At 40.3% G+C, this 13668-nt stretch overlaps 1 protein-coding gene across 1 annotated transcript in view; it reads left to right on the top strand.

The window, feature by feature from the left end:
* The window catches only part of LOC139472751 (uncharacterized), a 52158-nt gene that overhangs the window by 9686 nt on the left and 28804 nt on the right, over positions 1-13668 (top strand). Inside the window, exon 2 of the mRNA XM_071255219.1 lies at positions 13242-13634. Within this exon, the coding sequence (XP_071111320.1) occupies positions 13242-13634 (393 nt within the window). The remainder of the gene's footprint in view (positions 1-13241; positions 13635-13668) is intronic.

The raw sequence follows: 13668 nt of genomic DNA on the forward strand, positions 1-13668 counted from the left end.
AATATCATGTGAGGAACTATTCAGGGTTGACACTGTGCTATACCGTCAAACAGACTGGGGTATCTGATCACTTTAATCTGATGAGGATGTGCAGGCTTTGAAGCACCTTTCGTGAGTTAACAAATGAATCTCGTTTTGGTATAACTGGAATATTGTTAAGTGAGACTTTAAACAACACTTATGCTGCACTTCTCTCCCCCTTCCCCTCTTTCTTTTCCGAATGCTCTCCCCCCCCTCTCCCTCTCTCTCTTCGCATAGACAGATATTTTTAGTGTCAAGTGGGTGTCGAATCTACTTATAATGTTGAATATCACAAATATTGTTAGTAATAACAAAAACATATATCTATATATTGTTTGAAATCATGATTGAACATTAATAAAAAATACCAGCATTCAAAACAAAAATTCATATCTCTTTCTCCCACCTCTCTCTTTCACTCTCTCTCTCTCTCTCTCTCCCCCCCTCTCTCTCTCTCTCTTCGCAAATTAACAATTCTTGATTTGAATCAAGTAGGTATCGAATCTACTATGTTGAATACCCCGAATATTATTAGTACAAAAACGTATATCTATATATTGTTTGAAATCATGATTAAACATTAATAAAAAATACCAGCATTCAACACAAAAATTCATATCTCTCTCTCTCTCTGTCTCTCTGTCTCTGTCTGTCTCTGTCTCTGTCTGTCTCTGTCTGTCTGTCTGTCTGTCTCTCTCTCTCTCTCTCTCTCTCTCTCTCTCTCTCTCCCCCCAAAATTCCCCCAAGAGAAGTTCATAAATTTTAGAATGTGCCACATATACTTACTTCACTTGTCAGAAGGGTAATGTTCCCTGACATCAAGCACTGTCATAGCTGCTGCAGGCGGAAATATCCGACCAACAGAGAATAGACTAGAACGAACATACGAAATAATATTCAAGGAATTTGTGTTTTTGTGTTTTATCACATCTCAGTATATGAGAACGTATTACCGAGGTCAGGACACAGGAAGCGTTTTTAAATACCCTAAGTTTTATGTATCATCACACTGGATTGTGTCAACCACAGTGTTGTAGTTTTGGTGTCCCGGATGAAAGTTTTATCGGAATAACAGTATATACGGAACTATGTCTTAATACGGATGTATCGATGCTTCGCGGATAGTCCGCTACCTCGAATCCATGTGAAATACCCTGCAGTAAACAAGATAATAATAGTCCATTTTTAATAATAATAATAATTTAAAAAAATAATAATAATAATAACATGGCGCTGTACTCCGTGCAAAAGCATGCTCATAGGATAAGCAGAATGTTTAACCATCTAGGATAAGGATAAGCATGCTCTAAGGATAAGCAGAATGTTTAACCATCTAGGATAAGGATAAGCATGCTCTAAGGATAAGCAGAATGTTTAACCATCTAGGATAAGTATAGTTGGGTGAGTTGGGACATTGCTACTATCAATAATTCGTTAACATTTCAAAAGTTGGTTATCCGGGCGATAAACACTGTTTCGTGGTGTCCTGTTGATTGACATTCAATATATGGGAATACACCAGACTGAACCACAATATATGGGAATACACCAGATTGAACCACAATATATGGGAATACACCAGATTGAACCACAATATACGGGAATACACCAGATTGAACCACAATATATTGGAATACACCAGAGTGAACCACAATATATGGGAATACACCAGACTGAACCACAATTTATTTGAATACACCAGACTGAACCACAATATATGGGAATACACCAGGCTGAACCACAATATATAGAAAAATCCGAGACTGAACCACAATATATTGTAATACACCAGACTGAACCACAATATATTGTAATACACCAGACTGAACCACAATATATTGGAATACACCAGACTGAACCACAATATATTGGAATACACCAGACTGAACCACAATATATTGGAATACACCAGACTGAACCACAATATATAGAAAAATCCGAGACTGAACCACAATATATGGGAATACACCAGATGCACCACAATATATGGGAATTCACCAGATGCACCACAATTTTATGGGAATACACCAGACTGAACCACAATATATGGGAATACACCAGAAGCACCACAATATATGGGAATACACCAGATAGAACCACAATATATGGGAATACACCAGACTGAACCGCACTAAATAGCAAAATGCGAGACTGAACCGTTATATATGGGAATACACCAGACCACACCGCAATATTATATTAGACAGTATATCTGATAACAAGTCAACAGTAGGCACTGTACCAGACCACACAGTGACATCATGGAAGCTACCAATCCTATAGCAAGCATCTTATGACAAGGTAGCAGCTGCAAGCTGAGGTGAATGAACGATAATCAATAAATTATAAATAATTACAGTTTTAGACAAACAACCGGCCATGCTGTCAAACTTCTTTAAGCTATTAGATCGACCTTGTCTGTTGAAGCCGGACATAATTTAAACTGTGGAATTTTAAGACTGACATTGATCCTTTTCATGCATCTTTCACTCGCGTCTTGTAACACGATGCGAAACAAGTGATTGACAGCTGCCGTTTTAAGTGGGCATACGTGCGCACGGTCGTCTATGAAATGTCACTGCTCGGCATTGATGGTCTTCAACATGGATAGATGATTGATGATTGACAAATATACATTATCCAAACTGTAGAATTATGTAACAGAACACATCGTTCTATTCAGGCATGTCCGAATACATGAACGTGTTGCTCAGGCTCAATCATGTTGTCTCGACATAGCCACCGTATTGCATGGGAACGGCATCGTAATAGCCTCAGAATGGTCTCAAACAGTTTCGAATAGCATTGGAAAGGCCTCAGAATTTTCCCAGGATTATAATAATCACAAACTGAGATAAAACTTGTTTAAGGAAAGCTCGGAATAATCTCGGAATTGCACCGGAATAATCATTTATAATAGCCTTGGAATAAGCTTGGAATATTATCGAAAAAATATCGCTATAACATCGGTATAATCGTTTACAATAACATTGGAATAAGCTTGGAATATTATCGAAAGAAATATAGTTATAACATCGGTATAATCGTTTACAATTACCTTGGAATAAGCTTTGAAAAATTATCGAAAACAATATCGTTATAGCATCGGTATAATCTTTTACAATTACCTTTGAATAAGCTTGGAATATTATCGAACACAACATCATCCTAGCATCGGTTTTTACATTAACCTTGGAATAAGCTTGGAATATCATCGAAAAATATCAGAATAGCATCAGGTTTGTCTCAGAATAGCCTCAGAATAATCTCTGAATAATCTCAGAATTATATCCAGAAAGCAAGAACTCTCCGGAATATAAAAATCTTCGGTGATGTAACGGAAACAGGAGTCATAAACGATGACATTTAGTACACGTCATGCCTTGTCACGGGTTTCTATTAGTCCACGTGACATCCACCCAAAGAAGGAAAGGAAAGTAGTTGTGGCAGTTGGTGGTGGCGGCATCCCGATTAATCGTTGTATTAAGATGTAGTTAGATATAGTAGCATATAACCAAAGTGCTGTGGAGGCGTGCCCAAGGGATGCAACTCGTCACAGCGAATCGCGGCGCCTTAGACGATTGGGCCACCCGTGCCCCCAGAGCCCATAGTGGTTGAGTGGTAGCGAATGTAGTGGTGCTGTGGTAGCGCCTGTAGTGGTTGAGTGGTCTGTCGGACAGTGCCTACAGGTAATATAGTTCTGAAATTTGTGTTATCGACAGTGCCTTAACTACCATATCGGCAAAAAGACAGTTGCCAACACACATGTATCAAGGTATTGTTTAAAGCACAAACATAACTTTGCCAGTGGTTGTCTTTTGCGGCAATCCCCAGGTCCTCCCGCTAGAGTTATTGCCCTTTAGCAAAGGGAAGCTACTCTAGTCTATAACGCATCACGTTTGTGAAGAGTCTGGCCAAAGTACATTGTCACCACGTGACGAAAAGCATACCGATGTCCCACACAGAGACAAACTAAAATTTTCAACTTATTTCGACCAAATCAAACTATTTTAAAAGAGGGACAAACAAGCCACAGAGGTTTACAAGAACAGGTCTAAAATCTACCGTCCTTGCTAAATGTTTTTGCAATTTATATCTCCATTGCTGCCTACACGTGTAAAAGTCCTCAGATACGCGTTTGTTACCAGACTGAACCACAATATATGGGAATACACCAGACTGAACTACAATATTTGGGAATACACCAGACTGAACTACAATATATGGGAATACACCAGACTGAACTACAATATATGGGAATACACCAGACTGAACCACAATATACGGGAATACACCAGACTGAACCACAATATATGGGAATACACCAGACTGAACCACAATATAGACTGCTTATGGCAGCAATTACATACTCATTGGTCATGTTTGTAAACACTGAAAATATAACCTACCTGACCTTTATTACGTACGTATTTTTCCGTAAATGACCCCAACCGATTCATCTTTTACCCGCAGGCTACATCATGCTCAGAAACCCATCCATAAAATGATATATAATAAAGGCACTCTGTGGATTTTTATTTGACCAACATGTTTGTAAAAAGAAATGTGTTTGGAAAAAAATAGCTTTCTCGTTTTCGCAGTGTCAGCTGACTAGTGATATCGAAAACCTCTAATGATTCCATTATTGACGAGCATCGACTTCATCCAGTGACATGCTAATCAAGGCACTGTAACCTTTTAATTGATGTTATCCGCCCCGGAAACACCTCTTCCATAATGCCATATCAAGGAGAAATTAATAAATTGACTCACAAAATGCTTGCCAAACATATTTGTGCTTAAAGTGTTGAAAACGAATTGTCCACAAAAAGTAAATTGTTGCAGGAAGCTTTTAAAAATAAATATTTAGGCTAATTTTTTCCAGGGCGGTCGGGTAGCCTAGTGGTTAAAGCGTTCGCTCGTCACACCGAAGACCCGGGTTCGATGTCCCACATGGGTACAATGTGTGAAACCCATTTCTGGTGTCCCCCGCCGTGAAATTGCTGGAATATTGCTAAAAGCGGCGTAAAACTATATTCACTCAATCACTCACTCACTCATAGTTTCAACTATTAAATAATATATCTGGTTTTGCAGTTAAAGACGAAAAAAATGTCCACTCTCTATACAAATTCCCAGGAATCCTTCCTGGTCGTCATTTCTTATGTCATTCGTGACAACTCGTGGCATTCCGTCAAGCCGATGACGGAAAGTTGCAATCGGTAACGAAAGCACCGGTACAAGTAAAAAGCAACGTGGAAGTGTGAACGGAACGAAGCACATATTAAAAAATAATTAATCGTTAGAACTCACCTTATCAGTGCAGTTTATATTTTTAATTTTTTTTTTATATCCAACTATTTATGAGTTCAGATATTGGAAACGTATACACAATGTGTAATGCGTAGGCTGGCAATGCGATGTTATTTCGGTTGTATTTTCTCTGGTGTTCTCCAAACATGTTGTCCTATTTTCGTTTCCTCACGCAGCTTCGTACATTCCAAACAGAAGAGAGACCTTCTCACAAAACATGACATGTGCTGTGGCAGTCCATGATTGATATGTATCCTACCATGTATAGGCCTGTGAGCAGTAGAGTGAATTATTCATCGTACAGAACCCAGGACTGAGGCAGCCAGTGACAATGACAGGTGCTTCTGACGCAACAAGCCACACACGTGCTTTATATCGTCACGAGACTACATTCCAACAATTACCTCTTTTAAAAAAAGACACAGTGCCACCTGGTCGTGTTTTCGCATCACTTCTTTTCGTGTTTAAGTGTTTTTTGTTTGTGTTTTTTTTGTGTAAGGACACATTTAGCAATATTCCAGATCTATGACAGCGATCTGAAAATAATCAAGTCTTGACCAGCTAATCCTGTGATTGACATCATGAGCATCGATCCATGCAATTGGGATACGATGACATGCATCGACCAAGGCAGCGAGTCTGACCCCCCGATCCCGTTAGTCGCCTTTTGAGAACAATTATTTCGGAATCATGTTCTGCACCCCTCTACGGCTACTCTTTTTCGTGTGGCGTTAAACCAGTATGCCGTTACATAACGGCTACGCTGTTCTGAGTGGCGTTAAACCAGTATGCCGTTACATAACGGCTACGCTGTGCTGAGTGGCGTTAAACCAGTATGCCGTCACATAACGGCTACGCAGTGCTGAGTGGCGTTAAACCAGTATGCCGTCACATAACGGCAACGCTGTTCTGAGTGGCGTTAAACCAGTATGCCGTTACATAACGGCTGCGCTGTTTTTGAGTGGCGTTAAACCAATATGCCGTGATATATCAGATACGCTGTTCTGAGTGGCGTTAAACCAGTATGCCGTCACATAACGGCTACGCTGTTCTGAGTGGCGTTAAGCCAGTATGCCGTCACATAACGGCTACGCTGTTCTGAGTGGCGTTAAACCAGTATGCCGTCACATAACGGCTACGCTGTTCTGAGTGGCGTTAAACCAGTATGCCGTCACATAACAGCTACGCTGTTCTGAGCGGCGTTAAACCAATATGACGTCACATAACGGCTACGCTGTTCTGAGCGGCGTTAAACCAGTATGCCGTCACATAACGGCTACGCTGTTCTGAGTGGCGTTAAACCAGTATGCCGTCACATAACAGCTACGCTGTTCTGAGCGGCGTTAAACCAGTATGCCGTCACATAACGGCTACGCTGTTCTGAGTGGCGTTAAACCAGTATGCCGTCACATAACGGCTACGCTGTTCTGAGTGGCGTTAAACCAGTATGCCGTCACATAACGGCTACGCTGTTCTGAGTGGCGTTAAACCAATATGCCGTCACATAACGGCTACGCTGTTCTGAGTGGCGTTAAACCAGTATGCCGTGATATATCAGATACGCCGTTCCGTGTGGCGTTAAACCAGTATGCCGTTATGTAACGGTTAAACTGATAGATCAACGCGTAAACAACTCGCTCTGTCCTTTTAATTCCACTTTTTAACATGAACTAAAAAAGTAAAGTAGTTACACACTTTTGAATTATGAAACTTATTTTGTTACCACCGACATGATAACATGTTTTTATTAAACTTTACACGAACTGTTTAATTACTAATTTACGTTGATTGACGAAAGTGGGACACCTGTATATCAAATTCCTGACGTTACGCATTGATTGATTGTGTATCATAACGTTTGGCGAGCGTTGTTTCGGAACAGTATTCGAAATAGACATCGGCCCGTAGGCCCGAGACAGAAACTTTTTTTCTCGGGCTGATAGTTTTAAGCGTCAGCAGGCCTGCAGTTTATTTTAGGTTGTAAACATGGTACATAAATCAGAACACAGAGATAGCTGGGTAAAAAGGAGTCCATCTTCAAAATACTCCGCTCGTTAATTCGTCTCACAACACAGGTCGGTATACCCGCTACACTGTAGCCGCGTCATAATAATATAAAGATTCATGAACCTACCTGTCATTGATTTATTAAATTTATCACTTTTAACAGCATCAGCATATTTCATTTCTATTATCATATTTTATCAATAAATTTAAGATTATGAACTATTTCCCGCAATGTTCCTGAAAAAAGAATCTGCCAAAGAGCAATATAAAGACGTTGCAAGCAAAATCTTAACTAAAACGTAAACAAAGTAATAAATAAAATCGACAAAAATATTTCTAAGAATTGTCAAACTTACATATTAATATTTCCATCCTTTCGTGCGATCGTGTACTATGTAAGTCAAATTACACTTTTACGCTTGGACACCATGCCAAAATATATGCATGAGAAATCTTTCTCACAGGTAGTAATCTTGCACGATGTGTCCACGAAGTTCCCTAATTTAAACATAGTTTGCGATTTCCTGCTTAAACGTTTAAATTAACACGATTTCATCAAAGACTTTCGTCTTAATCTGAAATATATCTGACGATGATATACATTGATGTAGTTTGATTGGCTGCCTTCGGTCACGTGCTTGAATTTGACCAATCACGACCCTCATTAGATTAGAGCAAATTGTCATTAGAATCCAATTTCTATCCAATAAAATCGCATGTTACAACTCCGAAAATACTACTGGCGAGGTAACTGTAATTTTACTGATGTTCAGAGCTTTCTGACGCTACCAAAGATCGAACGAATCTTCGCACGTGTTATTTATACAAAGCTTCGAAAACAGGTATTTGCCGGTATTTTCTCATGTTACTGAGCGAAAAGCCATTGTTATCTGGAAATACGATGATAGATAGTATTTAAAATTCTTTTTTGTCATCATTTTCTAATTACTTTAACAATGAAAATAAAAAGGAAAAAGTTAGTGGATAGTTTAGTATTAGTATTATGAAATCGTAAAATTGTCGAAAATTGTCATGGGAGTAACGATCACCTTTGCGTTAAGATCGCTTTGTACAACGGCACCCTTGTTTGTTTTCTCTGCTGAGTTTCAGACACTGCTTTGGAAAATTCCACATGAAGTCCGTGCAGGTTGTGATTTATTACTTATATATAAGGTTAATCTACAAAGGGCGTGTGCAAGGAGAACGGGGTTAAGCCCATTTCTTGATTAATGCTTCAGATGCTAATTTCACTATTTATAGCCAGCACCTTTCGTACTTTAACACCACACTATATTCATACACTGTTAGATTCATTTACGTATGACTTCTGATTCAAGTAAAGCACGGGTAATAAACTGAATATTGTTTAACACCGCAGTCAATTGTAGTCAAGGTTTAATAGGTATTGTTGTACTTCCATTAAACATGTTGCAATTCCATTGGTTAATCCGTTCCACGTGACGAGACAATACATTTCAATATTGACCCCAAAATCACTGACTGACACTGACCTCGTCACATGACCAGTATAGACCTGTCACTTGATAAACATTGGCTCGTCTTCTAGAAAACAAGATGGCGTCTTGTAATGACATTGCACGGCTCGCAGCTACGTTCCTGTAATGAAAAGAAGGATAGTTTAAAGGTTTAATAAAATATAAAGTGAATTTCGGAATAAGCAAAGGAATGATTACTCTCAATGAGGGCAATATACTAAAAACTAGCACAGGGGTCGGGTCCTCGGGTCCTCCGGTCCTCGGGTCCTCGGGTGCTCCGGTCCTTGTCGCCGCGTACTGATTTTGTCAACAGTGATTTGTGGTATATTGTCGCAGAGAGAGATAAATCAATAAACTATTTAGCCTGCGGCCTCGGTCCTATCAGACCACCCCAGGGGTCGGGGTCTCGGTGCTTTTCTTAACATATTGACCTCGTCAACAGTAGCCATTTGTATACTGAAATAGTGTGTCTGGATCATCCCATACAGTGATTACGCAATTAGCCAACTGCCATCTTCCCGAGGAAAGGGAGTTAACTGATTCAATATAAGTCCAGTTTCCGCCCTTGTCGAACTAAGGCTGGGGTTATTGAGTTATATGTTGGCTGGACTAACGAGTCTGTAAATCAAGTCAAAATCACGTAACGAAATCGACATCCGGTTCGTAAACTGCCGTGCAGATTTCGGTCGATTGCAGGCTTTGCAAAACATGTGTAAAGTCAACTCTGTGCCAACATATATTTTCCAAATCTTGTCTTGTTTATGATCAAGGTACTCACGTGATTTGATGCACTTCGCGAAGTAATGAGAGGTGGAATCTGCTTGGTCAATAGGATGGACATAGAAGGTACCTAGAAGGGACATAACTCGTAATAGCCACTGGTGGCGCTACGATCGAGCCCAGAAACTCCAGCCTAGCTGGTCAAGGGTGTAAACTGGACTTTCTCAGTCAGTCAACGCCCTTGCCTCGCGAATATGGCCAACTGAACGAGCATAAACACCCTTTGCTAGTCGACTGTTACGACAGTGACGGTATCGTACACCATGGTGACGAATCCAGGGGAGAACGCGAACTTTCAGCTGGTACAATCCCTGACTCCTCGCTTGTGAGTGAGCTGGGTTTTACGCCGCAATTATTTGAACACTGTTGCAGTTATATCACGGCATGTCAGCTTGATGTGGGAGGACAGCTGGAATTGATGCAAGTTTCAGGCGTTTATCACTCTTTTGGACGGTTACGTGCTGACAAAACTAGAAACATTATCGGGTCGAACCGGGATTCGAACCCACAATCTTACGTTCCTGACGTGCCCAAGAAAGTATACACTGGAAACTGGATTTGAACAAACAGTTACAAGGCTGAAAACAGTCCCCGAAACATTGAAAACTTAAGGTCTATGATACCCGTATAAAAAAATCACCATCGAATAAGAATTTCTTGATTGCTTCATTTTTAGCCACCATCAAACGTAGATGTGTACTGTCTTTTGCCCCGCTGTATATATCAATGAATGTTGAAAATGTAGGCTACAATCAAAGCGCGCAGAGTTCTTCATCAAATCTAGATCTATCCCACTTTATTTATGAGTCAAACGTACTGTTGTCTAAGGCGCCGCGATTTGCACGCCAGAAACCTATGACTGTGGGTTCGAATCCCGTTTCGCCCCGAGTACGTTTCTATGTTTGTCAGCACCATACCCGTGCTCGTGGGTTTCACCGAAGTGGTAAACGTCTGAGACCTGCATCACTTCGGGCTTTCCTCCCACATTAAGCTGCCACGCCGTGATATAACTGGAATACTGTTAAAATTTGGGTCAAACCCATCTCACTCACTCATTGTATTTACTTGGTTTCTCTCCAGCTAATCCTACTGGAATGCTCGTGCTATTGTGATCTTTGTTCATTCATTAGTCCCACCTGGAGTAAACATAATATCATATATATATTTACTCTTCATTCAATGGAGGGGCAGGAAGTAGCCATGAAAGGTCATTACAAGAATATAGAAGTTATCAATATAAAACGTATTATAAATTCTTCTCTTGTCCATGAAGGATTACAAGTCTTTATAATATGTATAAGGACCACTACCAGCCCAGACCCAAACAAACTACAAGATGCCTAGAGAAATCATGTTCAATACTTTTCATTTCGACCTACATACCAAACGTCTCCCTTCCACAATCCGTAAATTAAGATAATATGCTTGACCTAAATAACATGCTAAGCTGATCTAGACAATTTCCCTCGTGGCTCAATCTTGTCAGATCACTTGATGAGATCAACATGTTATTTGACAAGAAAAAATGTCTTTGCAATGGAACCAATGATTATTATAAGACTCGTGTAGAGAAGGTAACACCATTTTGGTACTCAAATACCTTTTCGTGAAATACACACCATGTTAAAATTAATATCATCAAGTATACATCTGATACATCTGTCCATATTCTCCATTTTGACCTGTTGTCCTTTTGTCACGCGCAGTTGTCTTCTTACGATGATTTGTGTCTTGGCAGTAGTAGGAAGGTCAATCCGATACATGGCTCTGACCCTGATGTGTTTATTAGGAAACGAGTTCAGCAGTTCAAGGGGTTATGAAACTGCTACAACTAATCCATATTAACGCCAGGCGAGTGAACGTGACATATCTGAAGATGTATGCTCAGAATCACGTGCTCCACTTCAAATAACCTTTACTTTCTACACGTATGAATATCATCTGCGTCATATTGAAGAAGGGGCGGTGGGATAGCCTAGTGGTTAAAGCGTTCGCTCGTCACGTTGAAGACCCGGGTTCGATTCCCGACATGGGTACAATGTGTGAAGCCCATTTCTGGTGTCCCCCGCCGTGATATTGCTGGAATATTGCTAAAAGCGGTGTAAAACCATACTCACTCACTCGTATTGAGATCATTTTCAAATTACGTGTTAGAACATTTTTCATATAGGGAACACTTTATTGTGTAAAATGTGTAAGTAATATGGTGACATGTACATTGCAACTACATTAGCTCCGTTGATGCAGCTTTGCAACTACACTGCAACTTCATGCACCCCCATTTATTCCACTGGTACCACAATGCAATCCAATATGAGAATCATAATGTATTCACTGAGGCTTATTCACTAAACAAAATGTGGTTATCAGTTCAAGATGTGTTATCATTTCCATATACCTGAAGACATTTTGCAATTATTAGAAAAAAACATGTATTTTTAGACCCATGAATATAACCTGAAAAAAGCTATATGTGACAACTCTTCATTTACAGACGCAATTGAACATGAAAATTCTAAAATCAGTCCACGAATTATTATTTAAAGTAAAATATTTTATTTATAATAACGTAATACATTTTAAACAAAATATTGAAATTGTGATACTGCATTCCTTAAACTCCGAGCCCATTGGCTGAAGCTTACAGATTAATTGTACTATTGTCATATGTATTCAACATGAACATGTTTATATAAATTCACCAACTGTAATCTGTTTTCTCGGAGCGATGTTTATGTGAATAATGTTTTGCCTGTTAAATGTTCCGAACTTTGTTCATGTTTAAAGCCGATAGGGCTTTTATAACAAATTGCAAAATCGCCATTTTCCCTCAATATACCCAAACTGACTATGTCCATCCATCATTATGCTCTATTCATGGACATTAACAATGAACTATTGTCTGTTAGCACATATATCCGTCTATATCAATCATGCGTTGTCAAATAGAAACCACTCGAGGACCTCGAACAAAATATTATGTACTTGGCGCGTATGTCCTAACATTTCTTCAAAATACAATACTTGTTGCCATGTAAATGCAAGTAAAAGCAACGTATTTAAGTGACACGCTAAAGGACAATTTTAGAACGCGTGGGACTACGCATGTATGTATGTATGTATGTATGTATGTATGTATGTATGTATGTCACGCGGGAGTAGCGGTCACGTCTAACCTAGTCGTTAAAGACGTCACTTTGCACTCTGCAGAGTTGCTTCCCTTAGACGTAACAGTTGTGTTGTGATCGCTTGTTCAAATCCCATTTTCTTCCCGATTACGTTTCTAGGTTTGTTAGCGGGCAGTCGGGTAGCCTAGTGGTTAAAGCGTTCGCTCGTCACGCCGAAGACCCGGGTTCGATTCCCGACATGGGTACAATGTGTGAAGCCCATTTCTGGTGTCCCCCGCCGTGATATTGCTGGAATATTGCTAAAAGCGGCGTAAAAACATACTCACTCACTCTAGGTTTTGCATTATTTCAGGACTCCCTCCCACACTCAGCTGACTGATATGGGTGAAATACTATAAAAAAAACGTTTTAAACCCAACTCACTCACTCACCTTGAACGCCCTACATAAGGATATTACAAAGACATAACACTGAAATGAATGCCTCAATGTTTCAGCTGTGTGCCTGATACATCAACATGGCGCCATGCTCCAACCCTCGAGCTATAACAACCCTCCATACGGTTACCAGGGTCAGAACTCGAATACTCCTCAACGGGGTTACCCATCACAATATGGTTCTGGGTCGAGATACCCCGGAGCTCCACCCCCATCATACCAGAACAATCCATCTCAGTATGGATCATCTTCAGGGGGATATCCGGGTGGACCACCTCCATCCCAAGGCGGATATCCAGGTGGACCACCTCCACCTCAAGGAGGATATCCGAGTGGACCACCACCAGCACAAGGTGGATATCCGGGTGGACCACCTCCACCCCAAGGAGGATATCCGGGTGGACCACCACCAGCACAAGGTGGCTATCCGGGTGGACCACCACCAGCACAAGGTGGATATCAGGGTGGACCACCACCAGCACAAGG

The sequence above is a fragment of the Haliotis cracherodii genome, unplaced genomic scaffold, assembly GCF_022045235.1.
Source record: "Haliotis cracherodii isolate W230 unplaced genomic scaffold, xgHalCrac1.p SCAF_25, whole genome shotgun sequence".
Taxonomy (NCBI): Eukaryota; Metazoa; Mollusca; class Gastropoda; order Lepetellida; family Haliotidae; genus Haliotis; species Haliotis cracherodii.